This window comes from Ailuropoda melanoleuca, chromosome 16 (genome assembly GCF_002007445.2).
Source record: "Ailuropoda melanoleuca isolate Jingjing chromosome 16, ASM200744v2, whole genome shotgun sequence".
In the NCBI taxonomy this organism is placed as follows: domain Eukaryota; kingdom Metazoa; phylum Chordata; class Mammalia; order Carnivora; family Ursidae; genus Ailuropoda; species Ailuropoda melanoleuca.
The window spans coordinates 78,661,505-78,682,675 of NC_048233.1; the positions used below are offsets into that span (position 1 = coordinate 78,661,505).

Genomic DNA, 21,171 nt, shown 5'->3' on the forward strand with positions numbered 1-21,171 from the left:
CAGTAATTTGCACTTTTACTACCTGAGGCCCCCTGAAGAAAAATGCTCAAAACCTGATAAAACGCTCCCAGTGCTGAAAGAGCTTTAATGAGAACTTGGGCCTCCTCCAGGAAACCCACAGCGGCAGAAGCCATGGACATGTCCCACATGGGGGAAGGGGTCCCCACCAGAAGGGAATGTTCCAATGGCACGGAAACCCTAGACCTGCTCCCAGCAGTGAGGAAAGGACTTAATTTACGACCCTAAGCTGATTGACTACCGGAGCACCCATACTCGTGAGAAATTCTGCAAACCTCATAATTAAGTCAACCTCAGGCCATTCGTGTTGGGGGACAATGCTGATGTCCATGGCCAGAGAAGAGCTTCAGCTTCTGTAGCGGCTTTGTCAGACAGAACGGTCTCCGCAAAGCCCGGAGACATCCTCCGAATGTCCGGAGTGGCCATCTTGGGTAAGATGGCTGACCGACGTGGACCCACAGGCCGGGGAAACCTTTCCATTGGGCCTCGTCCGCCATGAGACTGGTCCACAGACCACCACACTCCTGCAGCTGGACAGAGGATGTTCACCCTGGTGCCTGCTTCAGCTTCGTCCTTTATCGGGGTTCATACAGGATTGTGGCTCAGACCCCCTTGATCCACATCCTGGCTCATCACTTACTTGCTAAGCAATGTTGGGTGGGCCAGTTAATGTCTATGAGTCTCTCTCTTTTTTTAATTCAAGAGGAGATTTATATTAACACCCACTTCATAGTTGTCATGAGAATCAATAAGGATGCAAGAGGTTGCCTTCCACCATCTTCTTTCTGTTTGGCTAACCCATTTCCCAGAATCCACAAGCTCAGTGAGCCTTCCAGGCCCCCAGCTTAGGCCTGGGGACGGGCTAGTGCCATTGCGTATATGCCTGCACTGAAGGAACTTCCCCTTGGCTCAGAAGGTTCCCAGGTGGGCGTAGGGAATGGAACACTTGCAAAGCTGGTGCAAATCTTTATGGGTCTTTTCCAATGATCCTCAAGGAGACACACACCTTTTCTCTCCTTCTGTCCTTGGTCAGTCCCATAGAAGAGCAGTTCTGAAGGCTAGCAGCCAACTTTCCTGACTGTTCCAAACAGGCCCAGCAGTGAGATGATCATAAAAACTTTAGAGCTATACGAGGTCATCCGAGACCTCTTCGCTTTGCAAAGGAGGTAGGGTTGCCAGATTTAGTAGATAAGATACAGAATGCCCAGTTCATTTGGAATTTCAAATCAATGACACCAAATTTTCAAAGTATGTCCCAGTATTGCATGGGACATCCTTCCAAAGAATTTTTCTTGTTGTTTATCTGAAATTCAAATGTAACTGGGCTTCCTGTATTTTATCTGGCAACCCTGAGAAGAGAGTTATGTGCTAAGGGGGAAACAACTTAGGGTCACCCATCCAGCCAGGCCTCAAAGTTAGGTCTGCTGGTTCCCAGCTACTGCTCCCCACCCCCCACCCCCACCCCCCAAAGCATCCGTTCCAGCTGTTCACAGAAGGGGAATGCTTGCTGGGCTGGGTGCCTCAGACTCCTTGTCTGCTTTACAAGGGAAGAACCGCAGTCTCCACGTCTCCAACAGGGGAAACAGTACCCACACAGCACAGGGGAGAGCTCCTGGAGGTTAGGACTACAGGGGATTTAGGTCAGAGTCCAGGCTGTCTTCCAAGTGAGGACGATCGCCCACCAGACATTTCTCTGCTCAGGTTTTCTATCTATCAAATGGGCACAGTGGGACCTATTCCCAAAGGGCCCTTTGAGGATTAGCTGAGCTGAGCAATTCCCAAAAAGCAGGTTGCTTCTCAGCTACGGAGCACATTTTGGGTCTCTGCAGTTTTTATCAGGACCCATGAAGACGGGGGAGGAACTTCCGTTGCCTAGAGCTGAGAAGCTCCCCCCAAGCTCCCCCATCCCTGGCTCCCAAGGGGCTTGGGGCTGAATTCTGGCCCAGCCCACAAGGCCCAACCGAGTGGTCCGTCCCATCCTGGTTTACGGGAACTCACATCAGCGATCAATCATCCTTAATTTGTAACTGGGCAGTGTCCTGGGCCAGCCAATAGCCAGGACGGACCCCACCACACACCCTACCTCCCTGACCCTGTGGGACTGTTCACGCAGTCTGCACTGAAGCCGTCCAGCGACCAGGAGTTTGGAGCAGGTTTGATGATGGGGTGGGGGTCGGGGTTTGGGGAGTGGATTGTCCTCATCTCCTTCTTTCCCTCTCCCCGGTTTCCTGCCCCCCTTTTATCTCTGAAGTTTCTTTAGGCTTGCTTCCACTGAAGACTTCTGTCCTCCCCCCGACCCCGTGCCCCTCTCCCCTGGGTGCCCCCTGCTTCCGCAGGAGCTGTGGTGCCCAGCCCCCTCTGGACCTCCCCTGTTCCCTCTGCCTCTTAGCGTCATTGTTAGGCTAAAGCAGGACTCTCTGGATGGAACAGATGGATGGAGACCCGGGCTTGGGAGGGGGAAGGAAGGGCCACCCTTTGCCGGGAAAGGGAAGCAGTTCGGGGAAAACAAAACAGGGGGAGGAGCCTGGGAGAAGGTGGCCCGGGGAGGAGGCGAAGGGGGAGGGAATTCGCGCAGGGGGGCTAAGTCCTGGAATGGAATGGGGGCGGGCCCAGGGTGCTGGCTGGAGCGAGGAGTGGAGTGGAGGCTCCCAGGGCCCCAGGGTTCGGCGCTGACAACGTTGCTGGCTGGCTCCGCAGGTCCGGGCTGACGCCGCCGCCCAGATGGCCTCCAGGCTGACCCCGCTGACCTTCCTGCTGCTGCTGCTGCTGCTGGCTGGGGTGAGTGGCCCCTACGAGGGGGCGGGGGGGGGGCGCTGAGGATTAACCGTTCTGGGGCCGGAGAATGAGGAGAACTCCTCTTGGGATCAGCAAGTGTGGTCGTTGCACCCGGGTCGAAGAGAGCGAGGCAAGAGCCGGGTTCTAATCCTGGCCCGCTGCCCAGCGGTTGGGGTGGCCTTGAGCAAGTCCCTTCTCCGAGCCTACCTGTGCTGGTTTATAAAGTGTAGAATAAAGCGGAAGGGTCAGAGAGGGCCAGGAGATGGACAGTATTTTATGATCTAAGAGCAAGGGGTTGTGGCGGAGCTGTGAGGTGGGGCCCAGGCTGCTGAGACACACGTCCTTCCTGGGCCGCGCCAGTCAAAACGCCAGGAGAGGCAGCAGACACCCTGGGTCTGGGTGCCGGCTGATCGCAGGGTGAGGTCCGAGCGGCATGGGAGTCAGGAGGGATGTGGACGCCTGCTTTGGCTGTCTGTTCAGGCTAGTGTGCAGAAGCTGGCATGCGGAGTGCCCTAGAATCTGTAGGTGCTGCCATGATGAGCAAAGGATCCAGAATCAGAGTCAGATCAGCTCCCGTGACACTCTGGGCTAGCTACTATCTCAGCGTCCATTTCTTTTGTCAGTGAATTGGGATAATATGGGTTTTCTCAACTCAGAAACCATGACGTTGGGGCTGGATAATTCATTATGAGGGGCTATCCTGTGCCTTGTAGGATGTTTTGCCGAATCCCAGTTTCCACCCACTTGATGCCAGTAACATCTCTGTCCTACCCCCCAATCCCCTCCCCTCCCCTATGATAACCCAAAATGCCTCCAGACATTGCCAGAAGTCCCTGGGGATTAAAATTGTCTCTGATTGAGAGCCACTGGTCTATACTATTTCTTCCTTCCTTCCTTCCTCCTCCCTTCCTTCCTCCTATCCCCTTCTGACTCACTCCCCTTTCCTTCCTTCCTTCCTTCCTTCCTTCCTTCCTTCCTTCCTTCCTTCCTTCTTTCCTCCCTCCCTCCCTTCCTTCCTCCCTCCCTCCCTTCCTTCCTCCTCCCTTCTTCCCTCTTATCCCCTTCTGACTCACTCCTCTTTCCTTCCTTCCTTCCTTCCTTCCTTCCTTCCTTCCTTCCTTCCTTCCTTTTGGAATGCGGATGGTTTCCTATACCCACTAATGGCTTGCAACCCACAATTGGAAAAACCACTATTCCCATGCAGAGGTCACAAGCTCAAATATCTCTACTGGTATGGCGGGTGAGCCAAGACAGGGAGATACTTAAAGAAATTACAAGAACATAGATAAATGGTCGGGGCGCCTGGGTGGCTCAGCCCTTGGGCGTCTGCCTTTGGCTCAGGTCATGATCCCAGGGTCCTGGGATCCAGCCCCACATCGGGCTCCCTGCTCGGCGGGAAGCCTGCTTCTTCCTCTCACGCTCCCCTTGCTTGTGTTCCCTCTCTCGCTGTCTCTCTCTGTCAAAATAAATAAATAAAATCATAAAAAAAAAAAAAAGCCTGGTTGGCTTAAAAAAAAAAAAAAAAAAAAAAAAAAGGGNGGTTGGCTTAAAAAAAAAAAAAGAACATAGATAAATGGCAATGGACTCTAGGCTCCAAAGTTTGGGAAACAGCTTCCCCATGGCGCTGATTCCTCAGAAATCACAGAGTCCCTGCCTGCTCCTTACCTCTGCCTCCACCCCCACTGCTCCTGCATTGCCCCTTCTCTGGAGGAACTAGCAGGTGGCAGTTTCAGAGCAGCTCCCCTACCCACCAGGCTCTCTCAGCAGTCATTCTCTGGTGCAGGACATTTTCCACATCCCCACCTTCCCTGCCTGCTTTGAGTGTTTGAGGGGACTGTGCTTCATGGTAGGAAAATGAAACTCAGTTTCTTGAACCACAGGTTAGAGCCTCTTCAGATGTGAATGTTACCAGCCCCAACTCGACGGCAGAGAGCTGGCAAGAGGAAAGCGAAGGACAGATCTGGGAGGGAGAGCTCACCGAGAATCGATCCGTTGAACACACCGTGGACTCTTCCACCTTGTTGACAGTCCCCTCAACCGTCATAACACCCAGTACCACTCTTGAACCCACTACTGAGCCCTTCATCCAGTCCACCGTTGAACACATCCAGCCCATCACTGAGCCCCTCTGCCCAGAGCCTGTCACTTTCTGCTCTGACGTGGAGAGTCCCTGGGCAGAGTCCCAGCTGAGGGAGGCTTTGATAGACTTCTCTGTGAAGCTCTACCATGCTTTCTCAGCAACGAAGAAGGCAGAGACCAACATGGCCTTTTCTCCATTCAGCATTGCCAGCCTCCTAACCCAGGTCCTGCTTGGTAAGAACCTAAGTTCTCTCCAAGTTATATGTTGGACCTTCCCATGAGGGTCCCCAACCCAGATGCCTGCAAAGCCATGCCTTGAGGAGAAGGCTACAGAACTGAGCTATGTTTGGGGGGGAGGGTGAACATTCATTTATTCCTTCATTTAACAGTGATCTAAGAGGCACCATTGCTTATAAAACCCCATGGACCACACGGGAACATATAAAACAGGGTCCTGGTCCCCAGCCATGTGCCAGGGTAAGGCAACAAGGAAGACGAAACCATAAGTAATAGAGGGTAGAATCCTGCTAATGCTGCTGACTGGCTGTGTGACCTTGGCAGGTTACTTAACGTCTCTGAGCCTGAGTCTGCAGGTGTGAAATGGAGATGGTTGTACTTACTAGAAAGAAAGCAGAGAGCTTAGTGCTTAGAGGGAGGTCAAAAAATGTTTAGAGGCTTAATCCCCTGCCTTCCTGAGAGATGTTGTTAAGTCCCATGGGATAAACCTCTACCCACACTCTCCAGTTAGGACAACCCAAACTGCCAGATGTCCCCTGGAGGCACATTTCCATTGATTGGCTTTGGCACACTTCTTTATTGTCCAGAAGGGATGGCTTGACTCTTGTCTCCCTTCTCCACTTAACTCTGCGATCTTGAGTGGGGTAGATGACTTACTCTCTTAAACTTCGGGTTCCTTGTCTGCAAACAGGGAGGTAAACACCCTTCTGTGAAAGGGTTCTTGTAGAGATCCAGTGAGCTAATGCGGGGTGACCCTGGAACCAAGTAAGTACTCTGTAAATTTCATCTGTTACCGCATGGAAGATGAGCGCAACAGATACTTAACAGTGGATAACGGAAAGGGTACTGAATGTCTATCCTCTTGTGTGGTCCTCTGATTTCTCCTCTTCATAGTCAGCTAGTGTCCCTGCCTAGGGGCTAAATCTTTGCAAACCCAAACCAACTACGTCATCGTTCATGTGGAACAGGCAGTGATTGGACGAGGCTTTCAGTGACCTGTGGGGTTAAAACTAGGTAGAAAACGGAGGAGGAGAGGATTCAAAGTCCTGGAAAAGCCTAACTGTGATGGTTCGTAATTCCCCCGCCCCTTTCCTTCGGACCTATAGATTGTCTTCAGAAACAGTCGTCCCAGCTCTGATGATTTGTGATCCACTCCATAGCAGGAACCAACCGCCCACTCCCCGGACCCATTCCAGCCTGGTCCTTTCATCCTAGTCCTGAATGGCAGGAGTCGAGTCTCATCACGCACATGCCCTACCCCAGGCCCGCCCTGCAGTTTTTCCTCATTTCTGCCCTTTGTTGCAGGGGCTGGGAACAGCACCAAGAGAAACCTGGAGAGCCTCCTGTCCTACCCTGAGGACTTCACCTGTGTCCACCAGGCCCTGAAGACTTTCACCTCCAAAGGCTTCACCACAGTCTCTCAGATCTTCCACAGCCCAGGTGAGCACCCTGGGAAAGGGCTGCAGCTGCTGAGAAGGATTTTGAGAGGATTCTGAGGGGGACCCGACCCTGGGGAAAGAGGACAGAGGGAATGTTAGAGCTAGAGTGTCGGGACAGACTGCAGAGCAGGTCAGGGCCTCCGCAAGGATGCCCTTTGGCTCCAGCAGCTGGATGGTTCCCCTGGTGAGACCTTAGGCAAGTCATTTCCACTCATCAGCTCTGGTTAGAATAAGAATGTCCNCCCCACCCCCCACCCCCACCCCCCAAGCATCCGTTCCAGCTGTTCACAGAAGGGGAATGCTTGCTGGGCTGGGTGCCTCAGACTCCTTGTCTGCTTTACAAGGGAAGAACCGCCGTCTCCACGTCTCCAACAGGGGAAACAGTACCCACACAGCACAGGGGAGAGCTCCTGGAGGTTAGGACTACAGGGGATTTAGGTCAGAGTCCAGGCTGTCTTCCAAGTGAGGACGATCGCCCACCAGACATTTCTCTGCTCAGGTTTTCTATCTATCAAATGGGCACAGTGGGACCTATTCCCAAAGGGCCCTTTGAGGATTAGCTGAGCTGAGCAATTCCCAAAAAGCAGGTTGCTTCTCAGCTACGGAGCACATTTTGGGTCTCTGCAGTTTTTATCAGGACCCATGAAGACGGGGGAGGAACTTCCGTTGCCTAGAGCTGAGAAGCTCCCCCCAAGCTCCCCCATCCCTGGCTCCCAAGGGGCTTGGGGCTGAATTCTGGCCCAGCCCACAAGGCCCAACCGAGTGGTCCGTCCCATCCTGGTTTACGGGAACTCACATCAGCGATCAATCATCCTTAATTTGTAACTGGGCAGTGTCCTGGGCCAGCCAATAGCCAGGACGGACCCCACCACACACCCTACCTCCCTGACCCTGTGGGACTGTTCACGCAGTCTGCACTGAAGCCGTCCAGCGACCAGGAGTTTGGAGCAGGTTTGATGATGGGGTGGGGGTCGGGGTTTGGGGAGTGGATTGTCCTCATCTCCTTCTTTCCCTCTCCCCGGTTTCCTGCCCCCCTTTTATCTCTGAAGTTTCTTTAGGCTTGCTTCCACTGAAGACTTCTGTCCTCCCCCCGACCCCGTGCCCCTCTCCCCTGGGTGCCCCCTGCTTCCGCAGGAGCTGTGGTGCCCAGCCCCCTCTGGACCTCCCCTGTTCCCTCTGCCTCTTAGCGTCATTGTTAGGCTAAAGCAGGACTCTCTGGATGGAACAGATGGATGGAGACCCGGGCTTGGGAGGGGGAAGGAAGGGCCACCCTTTGCCGGGAAAGGGAAGCAGTTCGGGGAAAACAAAACAGGGGGAGGAGCCTGGGAGAAGGTGGCCCGGGGAGGAGGCGAAGGGGGAGGGAATTCGCGCAGGGGGGCTAAGTCCTGGAATGGAATGGGGGCGGGCCCAGGGTGCTGGCTGGAGCGAGGAGTGGAGTGGAGGCTCCCAGGGCCCCAGGGTTCGGCGCTGACAACGTTGCTGGCTGGCTCCGCAGGTCCGGGCTGACGCCGCCGCCCAGATGGCCTCCAGGCTGACCCCGCTGACCTTCNGCCCTCCCGGCGCCGGGGGGGGCGGGGGGGGGGGGGGGGGCCCCCGGGGGGGGGGGGGGGGGGGGGGCGCTGAGGATTAACCGTTCTGGGGCCGGAGAATGAGGAGAACTCCTCTTGGGATCAGCAAGTGTGGTCGTTGCACCCGGGTCGAAGAGAGCGAGGCAAGAGCCGGGTTCTAATCCTGGCCCGCTGCCCAGCGGTTGGGGTGGCCTTGAGCAAGTCCCTTCTCCGAGCCTACCTGTGCTGGTTTATAAAGTGTAGAATAAAGCGGAAGGGTCAGAGAGGGCCAGGAGATGGACAGTATTTTATGATCTAAGAGCAAGGGGTTGTGGCGGAGCTGTGAGGTGGGGCCCAGGCTGCTGAGACACACGTCCTTCCTGGGCCGCGCCAGTCAAAACGCCAGGAGAGGCAGCAGACACCCTGGGTCTGGGTGCCGGCTGATCGCAGGGTGAGGTCCGAGCGGCATGGGAGTCAGGAGGGATGTGGACGCCTGCTTTGGCTGTCTGTTCAGGCTAGTGTGCAGAAGCTGGCATGCGGAGTGCCCTAGAATCTGTAGGTGCTGCCATGATGAGCAAAGGATCCAGAATCAGAGTCAGATCAGCTCCCGTGACACTCTGGGCTAGCTACTATCTCAGCGTCCATTTCTTTTGTCAGTGAATTGGGATAATATGGGTTTTCTCAACTCAGAAACCATGACGTTGGGGCTGGATAATTCATTATGAGGCTATCCTGTGCCTTGTAGGATGTTTTGCCGAATCCCAGTTTCCACCCACTTGATGCCAGTAACATCTCTGTCCTACCCCCCAATCCCCTCCCCTCCCCTATGATAACCCAAAATGCCTCCAGACATTGCCAGAAGTCCCTGGGGATTAAAATTGTCTCTGATTGAGAGCCACTGGTCTATACTATTTCTTCCTTCCTTCCTTCCTCCTCCCTTCCTTCCTCCTATCCCCTTCTGACTCACTCCCCTTTCCTTCCTTCCTTCCTTCCTTCCTTCCTTCCTTCCTTCCTTCCTTCCTTCTTTCCTCCCTCCCTCCCTTCCTTCCTCCCTCCCTCCCTTCCTTCCTCCTCCCTTCTTCCCTCTTATCCCCTTCTGACTCACTCCTCTTTCCTTCCTTCCTTCCTTCCTTCCTTCCTTCCTTCCTTCCTTCCTTTTGGAATGCGGATGGTTTCCTATACCCACTAATGGCTTGCAACCCACAATTGGAAAAACCACTATTCCCATGCAGAGGTCACAAGCTCAAATATCTCTACTGGTATGGCGGGTGAGCCAAGACAGGGAGATACTTAAAGAAATTACAAGAACATAGATAAATGGTCGGGGCGCCTGGGTGGCTCAGCCCTTGGGCGTCTGCCTTTGGCTCAGGTCATGATCCCAGGGTCCTGGGATCCAGCCCCACATCGGGCTCCCTGCTCGGCGGGAAGCCTGCTTCTTCCTCTCACGCTCCCCTTGCTTGTGTTCCCTCTCTCGCTGTCTCTCTCTGTCAAAATAAATAAATAAAATCATAAAAAAAAAAAAAAGCCTGGTTGGCTTAAAAAAAAAAAAAGAACATAGATAAATGGCAATGGACTCTAGGCTCCAAAGTTTGGGAAACAGCTTCCCCATGGCGCTGATTCCTCAGAAATCACAGAGTCCCTGCCTGCTCCTTACCTCTGCCTCCACCCCCACTGCTCCTGCATTGCCCCTTCTCTGGAGGAACTAGCAGGTGGCAGTTTCAGAGCAGCTCCCCTACCCACCAGGCTCTCTCAGCAGTCATTCTCTGGTGCAGGACATTTTCCACATCCCCACCTTCCCTGCCTGCTTTGAGTGTTTGAGGGGACTGTGCTTCATGGTAGGAAAATGAAACTCAGTTTCTTGAACCACAGGTTAGAGCCTCTTCAGATGTGAATGTTACCAGCCCCAACTCGACGGCAGAGAGCTGGCAAGAGGAAAGCGAAGGACAGATCTGGGAGGGAGAGCTCACCGAGAATCGATCCGTTGAACACACCGTGGACTCTTCCACCTTGTTGACAGTCCCCTCAACCGTCATAACACCCAGTACCACTCTTGAACCCACTACTGAGCCCTTCATCCAGTCCACCGTTGAACACATCCAGCCCATCACTGAGCCCCTCTGCCCAGAGCCTGTCACTTTCTGCTCTGACGTGGAGAGTCCCTGGGCAGAGTCCCAGCTGAGGGAGGCTTTGATAGACTTCTCTGTGAAGCTCTACCATGCTTTCTCAGCAACGAAGAAGGCAGAGACCAACATGGCCTTTTCTCCATTCAGCATTGCCAGCCTCCTAACCCAGGTCCTGCTTGGTAAGAACCTAAGTTCTCTCCAAGTTATATGTTGGACCTTCCCATGAGGGTCCCCAACCCAGATGCCTGCAAAGCCATGCCTTGAGGAGAAGGCTACAGAACTGAGCTATGTTTGGGGGGGAGGGTGAACATTCATTTATTCCTTCATTTAACAGTGATCTAAGAGGCACCATTGCTTATAAAACCCCATGGACCACACGGGAACATATAAAACAGGGTCCTGGTCCCCAGCCATGTGCCAGGGTAAGGCAACAAGGAAGACGAAACCATAAGTAATAGAGGGTAGAATCCTGCTAATGCTGCTGACTGGCTGTGTGACCTTGGCAGGTTACTTAACGTCTCTGAGCCTGAGTCTGCAGGTGTGAAATGGAGATGGTTGTACTTACTAGAAAGAAAGCAGAGAGCTTAGTGCTTAGAGGGAGGTCAAAAAATGTTTAGAGGCTTAATCCCCTGCCTTCCTGAGAGATGTTGTTAAGTCCCATGGGATAAACCTCTACCCACACTCTCCAGTTAGGACAACCCAAACTGCCAGATGTCCCCTGGAGGCACATTTCCATTGATTGGCTTTGGCACACTTCTTTATTGTCCAGAAGGGATGGCTTGACTCTTGTCTCCCTTCTCCACTTAACTCTGCGATCTTGAGTGGGGTAGATGACTTACTCTCTTAAACTTCGGGTTCCTTGTCTGCAAACAGGGAGGTAAACACCCTTCTGTGAAAGGGTTCTTGTAGAGATCCAGTGAGCTAATGCGGGGTGACCCTGGAACCAAGTAAGTACTCTGTAAATTTCATCTGTTACCGCATGGAAGATGAGCGCAACAGATACTTAACAGTGGATAACGGAAAGGGTACTGAATGTCTATCCTCTTGTGTGGTCCTCTGATTTCTCCTCTTCATAGTCAGCTAGTGTCCCTGCCTAGGGGCTAAATCTTTGCAAACCCAAACCAACTACGTCATCGTTCATGTGGAACAGGCAGTGATTGGACGAGGCTTTCAGTGACCTGTGGGGTTAAAACTAGGTAGAAAACGGAGGAGGAGAGGATTCAAAGTCCTGGAAAAGCCTAACTGTGATGGTTCGTAATTCCCCCGCCCCTTTCCTTCGGACCTATAGATTGTCTTCAGAAACAGTCGTCCCAGCTCTGATGATTTGTGATCCACTCCATAGCAGGAACCAACCGCCCACTCCCCGGACCCATTCCAGCCTGGTCCTTTCATCCTAGTCCTGAATGGCAGGAGTCGAGTCCCATCACGCACATGCCCTACCCCAGGCCCGCCCTGCAGTTTTTCCTCATTTCTGCCCTTTGTTGCAGGGGCTGGGAACAGCACCAAGAGAAACCTGGAGAGCCTCCTGTCCTACCCTGAGGACTTCACCTGTGTCCACCAGGCCCTGAAGACTTTCACCTCCAAAGGCTTCACCACAGTCTCTCAGATCTTCCACAGCCCAGGTGAGCACCCTGGGAAAGGGCTGCAGCTGCTGAGAAGGATTTTGAGAGGATTCTGAGGGGGACCCGACCCTGGGGAAAGAGGACAGAGGGAATGTTAGAGCTAGAGTGTCGGGACAGACTGCAGAGCAGGTCAGGGCCTCCGCAAGGATGCCCTTTGGCTCCAGCAGCTGGATGGTTCCCCTGGTGAGACCTTAGGCAAGTCATTTCCACTCATCAGCTCTGGTTAGAATAAGAATGTCCTTCTGCATTCACTCACAGATAGAACCAGAGAGCTCAGGATAAACCATGTTTGTTAACCCGGGTCAGGGGAGTCTTGAGACTTCTAGCGTTTTATATTTCTGTGTTCTATGAAGTTGTGGTCATTTACTATATTGTATTATTAAGTATGTAATAAGATTAATAAGCTTCCAAAATGACCTGATACAGTTATTTTCAAATTTTCTTCCCCAGAGCCCTGGGGTTCTGCTGAGCTGCTTCAGGAGTCATGGTGGGAGTTGAGGGGGATGGGGAGGCTGAATGGGGTGTGGGGGGACCACTTCCTGTGGGAGGCGGATGGAGCCAGGTTAAAAGAGCCAGGGCCCTTTTAACCGTGGGCTTCAGATATGACTATTTCCGGACAGTTCTGCTCCTTGCAAAGGTTTGAAAGCTGCAGATCTAGTCTGCCCCTCTTCTTTATTTAATTTATTTATTTTTAAAAGATTTTATGTATTTATTTGTCAGAGAGAGAGAGAGAGAGAGCCCAGCAGGAGGAGCGGTAGGCAGAGGGAGAGGCAGACTCCACATTAAGTCCCTATGTGGGACTTGATCCTGGGACCCTGGGATCATGGAAGGTAGACACTTAACCAACTCAGCCACCCAGGCGTCCCTGGCGCCTTTCTTTAAAGGGAAAACCATTTTTTTCCTGTGTGGTTTTTTTTTTTTTTAACTATGAAAGCAATATTCGTTCATTGTGGAAAACAGAAAACACAGGGAAGCAAAAGAAGAAGAAGAAAAAGGAGGAGGAGGAAGAGGAGAAGGGGGAAGGGAGGGGAGGGGGGAGGGGAAGAAGGAGGAGGAGGAGGAGAAACAACAAAGGAAACTCATCTATCAGCCCATTCTCTTAAAAAAATACCCTCTTTTAGAGATGGGAAAAATCTGTGTCAGAGATGTTCGAGAAACACCACATTAACTTATTTGCTATAAATCAACTTAATCCTCTGTCTTGCTAGATTGGTAGAAAATGCAACTGCGTTCAATATTATCTACGTAGTCCAGGAAAAAGTTCTCTTTCAAACCCTGTTTTCTTTAGTGGACTTGACCTTTGGAGAACAAAAGCCAGGAAGGCTTGCCATGAATTTCCACTGAGGCCGAGAAGCAGACTGGGTTCCCTGCTGAATTAAGGGAAGAAACGAGGGAAAACACTGGCAAATGGAAATTAGTATCTCAGAGAGTTATTTCGCCAAGCCACTGGTGCGTGGCAAGGAGAGGCAGGCAGGGCCTGGAAGGGGTCCTGCCCTCAGTCTGAGGCTTGCTTCCTCGGGGCCTCAGCGGCCTGGCTGGATCTGTAAGAGGAGTGGGTGGGACCCCAGCTCCAGTCTGCCGTGCAAGCTGAAAGCAATAGCAAACAGGGTCCCTCCCAAAGCCTGCTCTTGGAAGGGGGAGGATGTTCGGGGGACTCATGCCTCCCTCTCTCCACCTGCCTCCTTCCCCCAGACCTGGTCATAAGGGACGGCTTTGTGAATGCCTCTCAGAGCCTGTATGGCAGCAGCCCCAGGGTCCTGGGAAATGACAGTGATGTCAACACGGAGCTCATCAACGCCTGGGTGGCAGAGAAGACCAGCAACAAGATCACGCACCTGCTGGAAAGTCTGCCCTCTGACACCCGCCTTGTCCTCCTCAACGCTGTCTACCTGAGTGGTAAGGGAGCCCTGGACTGGTGGTCTTTCCATCCCGTGTCCTTTCTGTCCTCTTGGCTTCAAAGCCCATGCAACCCTAGTTCAGCTGGATCCGTTGAGCCTCTCCCACCCCTTGCCAATGGGGCTTTCTGCTCCTCCTCACCCTTGTGCACCTGTTAGAGTCACCCTCCTTCCCCTTCCCTCTAGCCAAGTGGAAGACAGTATTTGATCCAAAAAGAACCTCGATGGAGCCCTTTTACCTCAAATCCTCTGTGATCAAAGCGATGATGATGAACAGCAAGAAATACCCCGTGGCCCATTTCACTGACCCGACCTTGAAGGCCAAGGTACGTTCTCGGCCCTTCCCACTCTTGTTTCAGAGCCTCTGGTGGGTACTGATGTCTTTCCTGCTATGGCCCCATCAATTTGGGGTATATCCTTACAAATTCATCATTTCTGGGGCGCCTGGGTGGCACAGCGGTTAAGCGTCTGCCTTCGGCTCAGGGCGTGATCCCAGCATTATGGGATCGAGCCCCCACATCAGGCTCTTCTGCTGTGAGCCTGCTTCTTCCTCTCCCACTCCCCCTGCTTGTGTTCCCTCTCTCACTGGCTGTCTCTGTCTCTGTCAAATAAATAAATAAAATCTTTAAAAAAAAAAAACAAAACAAATTCATCATTTCTACTCCTTCCACCTATATTTCTACTCTGTCTTTTCTGCGTCTCCCCTCTCTAGCTTGGCCGAGGCAGGCATTGTTTATTTTAGGCTGGAAAGCGAGATTCTAAAGTTTCTTCATCTCTACTGCGTCCAATGGCCAAAAGTGAGTCTGTTCATCTGTATCTCTTTCCTGTCAACCCACCAGGAGCCCCTGGTGGCTTAGTAAGTCCTGTGTGTCTGTGCGTGTCTGTGTACAGCATGCGAACGTAGGTGTTTGCGTGGCCGGGTAGGTGTAGACGTGTGTGGGAGGTGTATGTGATGAATGTGGTAAATGGCTTACGTTCCTTTGCAGAAATTGAACAGTTGAATTGCAACAGAGGGAGAGGGAGGGAAGATTGACGGTGGGGCCCAGCAGATTCTACTTATTTGTAGATATGTCTAGATATTTCTGCCTTGTTAGGACAGCAAGACAGAGATTTAGGAGATAGAAAACAGTGGGAGAATACCTACTGATTTAGTGCCAGGCTTGTTCCACTTTGGGAAGGAGCTTTCCCTAACTTTTCCCTCTGCCTGGACCCTTTCTCACTCAGATTTCCACATAACTTGTTCCTTTTGTGGACCTGGGTGTCCGGTCAAAGGTCAGCTTGATGGCGAGAACTTCCCCCTTCTTAAAGTAGCCCCCCCTTACCCTGAAACAGTGCCCTCGTTGATTATATTCATGGTACTTCTCATTATCTGAAATTAGGTTGTTTATTTACTTATTTTATTACAAATTGTTTTTCTCCCTGAAATGTTGTCTCTCCGCTCGGGAACAGAAACCTTACCTGCCTTGTTTCCTATCCCTGGAGTCTAGAACAATGCCACATATAATAAGTGCTCATTATATGTTTACTGAATAAATGAATGAATTCATTGGAGGGTCGGAAAGGGTACAACCAACCCACTTAGGGGGTGGCCAGGAAGGCTTCAGAGACGAGGTTACCTCTGACCATTCTTAAGCATTCATGCACCTTTCCACCTACCCATCGATGCCTATCCAATGTAGTTGATCACTCACAGCTAACAGAACCAGAATGGCATGGGTAAGTGTAATATACTTGATTTTCTTTTTAAGCATGTCAGCTACCCATCAGAGCTGAATTACAGCCCTGCTTGGCCATATCTTCCAAGCACCGAAAGCCCACTGTGAAATAAAAATTAAATTCAAAGAGTAAATCAGCTTTCCACCAACATCTCAATATCCTTCTCACATTTAATTACCTACACCTTTTTGTTTCAAAACATAAAGCTAGTATGTCTGATTCTCTTAAAAATTATAAGCACTATTTTGAATAACAGACACACAGATTACCTTCAATTTACCCTGATGTTAATACTACAGAGCTGGGGGACACCCGGGTGGCTCAGTCATTTATGCGTCTGCCTTCAGCTCAGGTCATGATCCCGGGGTCTTGGGATCGAGCCCCACATGGGGCACCCTGCTCAACAGAGAGTCTGCTTTCCCCTCTCCCTTTGACCCTCCTCCATGCTCACGCTCTCATGTGCTCTCGCTCTCTCTCTCAAAAAGCGAATAATAAAAAAAAATACCATGGAGGTGATTTACTTTGTCATACCCATAAATCCTTCTGGGACTTAAGAACATTTACCCAAGTAAGGAGGTTAGATTTACCATCTCCAGTATGTGAGGGTGACTGGCTGGAAAAGTCAAGACCACAACATGGTAATGTTTTGGTCAGAGATTCAAGGTCTGTACACAGGACCTGTTGGCACCATTGGCATCTCGGGTTAGATAACTCTTCGTTAGGGACACTCCTGGGCATCGTGTAGGATTTAGCTCATCCCTGTGTTCTACCCACTAGGTCCCAGCAGCCCTGTGAGCCCCTCTCCTCCAGTTGTGAGAACCACAATGTCTCTAGACATTGTCAAGGATCCACTGGGGACAGGTTCACCCTGGGTTGAGAACCTCTATATATTAGACCCATGGGTCCCGTACCCGTGTCATACTTTTGTCTGACCACCAGTTGGAAGTCCTTTTAATGGCAAGCTTGAAAGGTAGGCTAGGATCGGCTTGTCCACAATCTTGAATGCCACACTGAGAGATTTATGCTTAATATTGTAGGCAGTAAAGACCCATCAAAATTCTTTAAAAGAACTGGGGTCCCTGGCTGGCTTGGTTGGTAGAGCATGAGACTCTTAATCTTGGCATTGTGGGTTCAAACTCCACATCGGGTATAGAGATTACTTATTTTATTTGAGAGAGAGAGTGCGCGTGCACACACGCATGAGTTAGGGGAAGGGCAGAGGCAAGAGAAAGAAGCAGGCTCCCCGATGACCAGGGAGCCGGATGCAGGGCTCCATCCCAGGACCCTGGGATCATGACCTAAGCCGAAGGCAGACGCTCAGCCAACTGAGCCACCCAGGTGCCCCTGCATGTTACATATTTTATGCACAGCGCACTGGAAGGGAAAGGACAGGGCTCAGAGAGATCAGATCCCTTGCCTCCATTACGTAGGTAGTCAGTGGTAGAGTCAGGGGTGGAGTCCTCGGCCTGTGTGATCAGAAAGCCATTCTTGTTCCTCTGTATTTCACGTGCACGGAGTTAGACCAGCACTGTTCACCCAGCAGGCATCCCCATTTTGTCACAAAGCTTGGGAGCCCAGGTCCAGCTGCAGCTTATTGCAATAGCACGGACAGAGGCGCAGACTGAAGATAGGCCTTGAGACGTAGGGGGTGGGATCCAGGAGAGCTGGGGTAGGAAGATGGATAAAGTGCATCTCTTGTTCCCCAGGTGGGGCAGCTGCAGCTCTCCCACAACCTGAGCTTGGTGATCCTGGTGCCCCAGAGCACGAAACACCATCTCGAGGACCTGGAGAAGTCTCTCAACCCCACTGTCTTCAAGGCCATCATGAAGAAGCTGGAGATGAGCAAGTTCCAGCCCACCCTCCTGACGCTGCCCCGCATCAATGTGAAGAGCACCCAGGACATGCTGATCGTCATGGAGAAACTGAGTGAGCCCTGGCGGCTCGGGGTTGCTCCTGGGCCAGTGAGGGGGTGCGGGTGGGGGTGTCCTGAAAGTGTGGTTTAGCACTCTCTAGAGTATTTTATACACCCATAATCTCAGGTCGTTCCTCAGTCCTGTGGGTTAGAGGGGCAGATGCTATTATCCCATCGGACCATTGAGGAAAGAGAGACTCGAAGTCTACCTGACTTACCCAAGGTCCCTTGAGCTAGTTAGAAGTGAGCAAGAACACCAACCCAGGTATCCAGCTCGACTATTTCCACCGTGGTTCATTGTGACAAAGACACTGGGACAGATGGCCAGGACGAGTCATAGACGTTCCTTCCCCGGGGACCTTTCATAACACTCAACCACCCCATGGACTATGCAAGAAGCTATCTGGATAATGCAGTCTGGATGCTTCTGAGTTCGGAAGAGGCAACATTCTATTACCTAACCTTTGGCCTCACTTCCTGATCTTTGACCTCATGTCCAGATATATCACTGCATTTCCTGTTACAGAACTTGATCCCCTAACAGGTGAATTGTTTCCTAGTATATGACATTACACCCTTGTATATGACGTCATTTGATAACACATAACTTCTTTCTGATGTATTACCTCACTTCTAAGGTCCTTGGAAACAAGGACATCATTTTTCAGGGTTCTCTGGGGTGTGGGGCAAGCCCTGTCTTCAAAGAAGGTGGTGTTTGGAGTGAAGGTGGGCCCACTGACAGAAGACCCCATGAACTGTACCAGAAGGCACAATATATAATGTGACAAGCAAGGGAGGAGGACAAAGAGAATACTGGGACTTGGGACCACCCCAGAACATTTGGGACAAATGTCTCCAGTAGCAGAGGCCTTCGTGCTGGTCTTCTTTTTCTTTTTCTTTTTTTAAAGTAATCTCTACACCCAGCGTGGGGCTCGAACTCACAACCCTGAGATCAAGAGTCGTGTGCTCTCCCGAGCCCTCCTGCTGATCTCTGACTACTTGTTTCTGTCTGGTTATGCTCTAGAATTCTTTGACTTTCTTTACGACATCAACCTGTGCGGGCTGACGGAGGACATGGATCTTCAGGTTTCTGCGATGCAACACCAGGCCACACTCGAGCTGACGGAGTCCGGCGTGGAGGCGGCGGCGGCCTCGGCCGTTTCCGTGGCCCGCAATTTGCTGGTCTTCGAAGTGCAGCAGCCCTTCCTCTTCCTGCTCTGGGACCAGCGGCACAGGTTCCCTGTCTTCATGGGGCGGGTGTATGACCCCCGGGTCTGAGACCCACAGGGCACCAGGCTGAGGCAAGCCGTCCCCCTCAAGCCTCGCTCTTCCAGTGGCAGCCTTGCCTGGACTTGCCCCCCAGCCACCTCCCGCCCCGGGTGTCCCCTGCTCTCCACGTGAAGGGCTCCCTCGGGGTCTGGTGAAGGGACCTGCTTCTATCATCCCTTCTCTGTGGCTCCCCAAAGCACTTTTTACAGCTTCCTCTGGTTCAAGTTCACCAGACTCTACAAATAAAACCCAGCAGACCATGACTTCCTCTCTTACTTACCTTCCAATTTTAGAGGACAAGGGCAACAATGGCCCCTGTATCAGTTAGTATTGCCGTGTAACAAGTCACTCTAAACTTAGTGGCTTAAAATAGCAACCATTTGTTTATTTCATGTAAGTCTCAGGATTGGCTGAGGGGTCTGGCTGATCTCGTTTGACCTGGCTTTTCTTCCCTGGGCTTGCTCATGCATCTGTCATAGTTGGGGGTGACTGATCTATAATGACCTCAACTGGGACACATTGGCTCTCCTCTGCATGTCTCCTGCATCCTTCCAGCAGGCTACCCTGCAATGAGAGTTCCAAGAAAGGCCTCAGAAAGGGGAGTCTTTTTTTTTTTTAATGTTTTATTTATTTATTTATTTATTTATTTATTTATTTATTTGACAGAGAAAGCACAAGCCAGGGGAGCGGCAGGCAGAGGGAGAGGGAGAAGCAGGCTCCCTGCCGAGCGGGGAGGCTGATGCAAGGCTCAATCTCAGGACCCTGAGATCATGACCAAGCTGAAGGCAGACGCCCAACCGACTGAGCCACCCAGCACCCCAGGAGAGAGAATCTTAAGCAGTCTCCATGCTCAGCACAGAGCCCGGTACAGGGCTCAATCTCACGACCCTGAGATCATGACCTGAGCCAAAACCAAGAGTCAGACGCTTAACTGACTGAGCCACCCAGATGCCCCGGGGCCTTTCATTTATTGCAGTCCCCGTGTCCCTTGTCTGCAGTAACTATGATAGTAACAGCAGTCATTAATGTTGTTGGGAACATACATGGGCAGCCTGGCACAAGGCTTGCAGACCTTTGCTCCTCTCTACATCATATGGAAAACTCGGCGGGGCGCCTGGGTGGCACAGCGGTTAAGCGTCTGCCTTCAGCTCAGGGCGTGATCCCGGCGTTCTGGGATCGAGCCCCACATCAGGCTCTTCTGCTGTGAGCCTGCTTCTTCCTCTCCCACTCCCCCTGCTTGTGTTCCCTCTCTAGTTGGCTGTCTCTATCTCTGTCAAATAAATAAAAAAATCTTAAAAAAAAAAAAAGAAAACTCGGCAAGGGGAGGTCTTGCTCAAAGTCACGCAGTGGGGAAATGGCAGAACTGAGATGTGAAAGCGTGTGTCTGACTCTGAAGTTCGGAGCCACTCTTTATCTGTCTGCCCTTCTGTCTGAAAAACTTGACTTTTCTTAAATATCTGATTGATTTGTTCACTGAGTGCCTAGGATTGCGTTGGGCACGATGGTAAGTGTGAAGATGACTTAACCCTCAAAACCTACAGTAGCATGATGGGACAAATAGGAAAATAGACTTTACTTTTTTAGTATTTTTTTAAGTTTTTTGGTGTTTTTTTGTTTATGTTTTTTTTGTTTTTTGGTAATCTGTACACCCAGCATGGGGCTCAAACTCACAACCCTGAGATCAGGAGTCATGCGTTCCTCCGACTGAGCCCGCCAGGCGCCCCCTGAGTGTTCTTTTCATCTCTGAAGATGTCTCAGTGTGTTCTCATTTCTAGTTTCTGCCCTTCGACTCGCTGATGTTCCCTCCAACGTTTAGCCCTTCTACCCCCCTCTCTCCTTTTCTCCCCCTTCTCATCCCGACTGTGTCTGCACCTTCCCCTCATGCTGTTACAGTGTTGTCAACCCAAACATGAGGACGGATTTCTGCATATAGCCCTGCTCCACAGAGCTTCACCAAGCATGTGGCCTACAGGAAGATGTGATTTCCCATAGGGTCTAACTTGGGTCAAGCCAGTTCTGCCTGAGCTGTTTCTGGAGGGTGTGTGATCTCCTAAGGCCATGGAAGCCACCGGGATGTGTGCTCACATGACCGCTGCCTCCTGCTAGGGACTTAAGCTGCCTGTAAATCTGGCTTCCCCATCCCCCTCTCAAGGAATACGCTGGTGATGAGGAGAAACTGAGGCACGGGGAGGGTGGCAGTGCAAAACCTGAGCTAACTGGGGACTGCAGCCAGGCTCACCACTCTCACCCTTCAGGCTGGCTCCCTTCTCTGTGGCCCTGGGCTGAATGCAGCATGAGGTGACACAAGCTTCAGTAAGCATTGGCAGGACTGGCGCCATGATGGATTCTGACCAGCAAGCATGTTCGTTCCCAGGAGCCCAAACTGGTCAGTGTACTCTAGTTCATGCATGTTCTGGTTGAAGTCAGAATTCTCAGGGGGACAGAGAGAAGACATGAGGGGTATTCCCGGCTTATCCCCTCCCCCGTATTCATTGCCTACTCTTGTTTCCTGCTCTCAGACTGTGGCAGGCCTGGCTCC

General features: G+C 51.7%; 1 protein-coding gene across 1 annotated transcript; it reads left to right on the forward strand.

Moving 5' to 3' along the window:
* The first annotated feature begins 2,029 nt into the window (after positions 1 to 2,029).
* Positions 2,030 to 18,895, forward strand: SERPING1 (serpin family G member 1). Its single transcript, XM_034644818.1, has 10 exons — positions 2,030 to 2,171; positions 2,716 to 2,796; positions 4,674 to 5,106; positions 6,415 to 6,599; positions 9,935 to 10,397; positions 11,706 to 11,840; positions 13,533 to 13,736; positions 13,922 to 14,061; positions 17,158 to 17,377; positions 18,388 to 18,895. The coding sequence occupies exons 2-10, from the start codon at positions 2,740 to 2,742 to the stop codon at positions 18,639 to 18,641; spliced, it is 2,091 nt and encodes a 696-aa protein (XP_034500709.1). The 5' UTR covers positions 2,030 to 2,171; positions 2,716 to 2,739; the 3' UTR covers positions 18,642 to 18,895.
* The last annotated feature ends 2,276 nt before the right edge of the window (positions 18,896 to 21,171 follow it).

What these genes read in the sequence shown, in the direction of transcription:
- SERPING1 (XM_034644818.1), top strand. Translation starts at nt 2,740, where the DNA reads ATGGCCTCCAGGCTGACCCCGCTGACCTTCCTGCTGCTGCTGCTGCTG. An exon ending in CAACGCTGTCTACCTGAGTG is followed by an intron (nt 13,737 to 13,921) that starts GTAAGGGAGCCC and finishes CCTTCCCTCTAG; the next exon opens with CCAAGTGGAAGACAGTATTT. An exon ending in GATCGTCATGGAGAAACTGA is followed by an intron (nt 17,378 to 18,387) that starts GTGAGCCCTGGC and finishes GTTATGCTCTAG; the next exon opens with AATTCTTTGACTTTCTTTAC.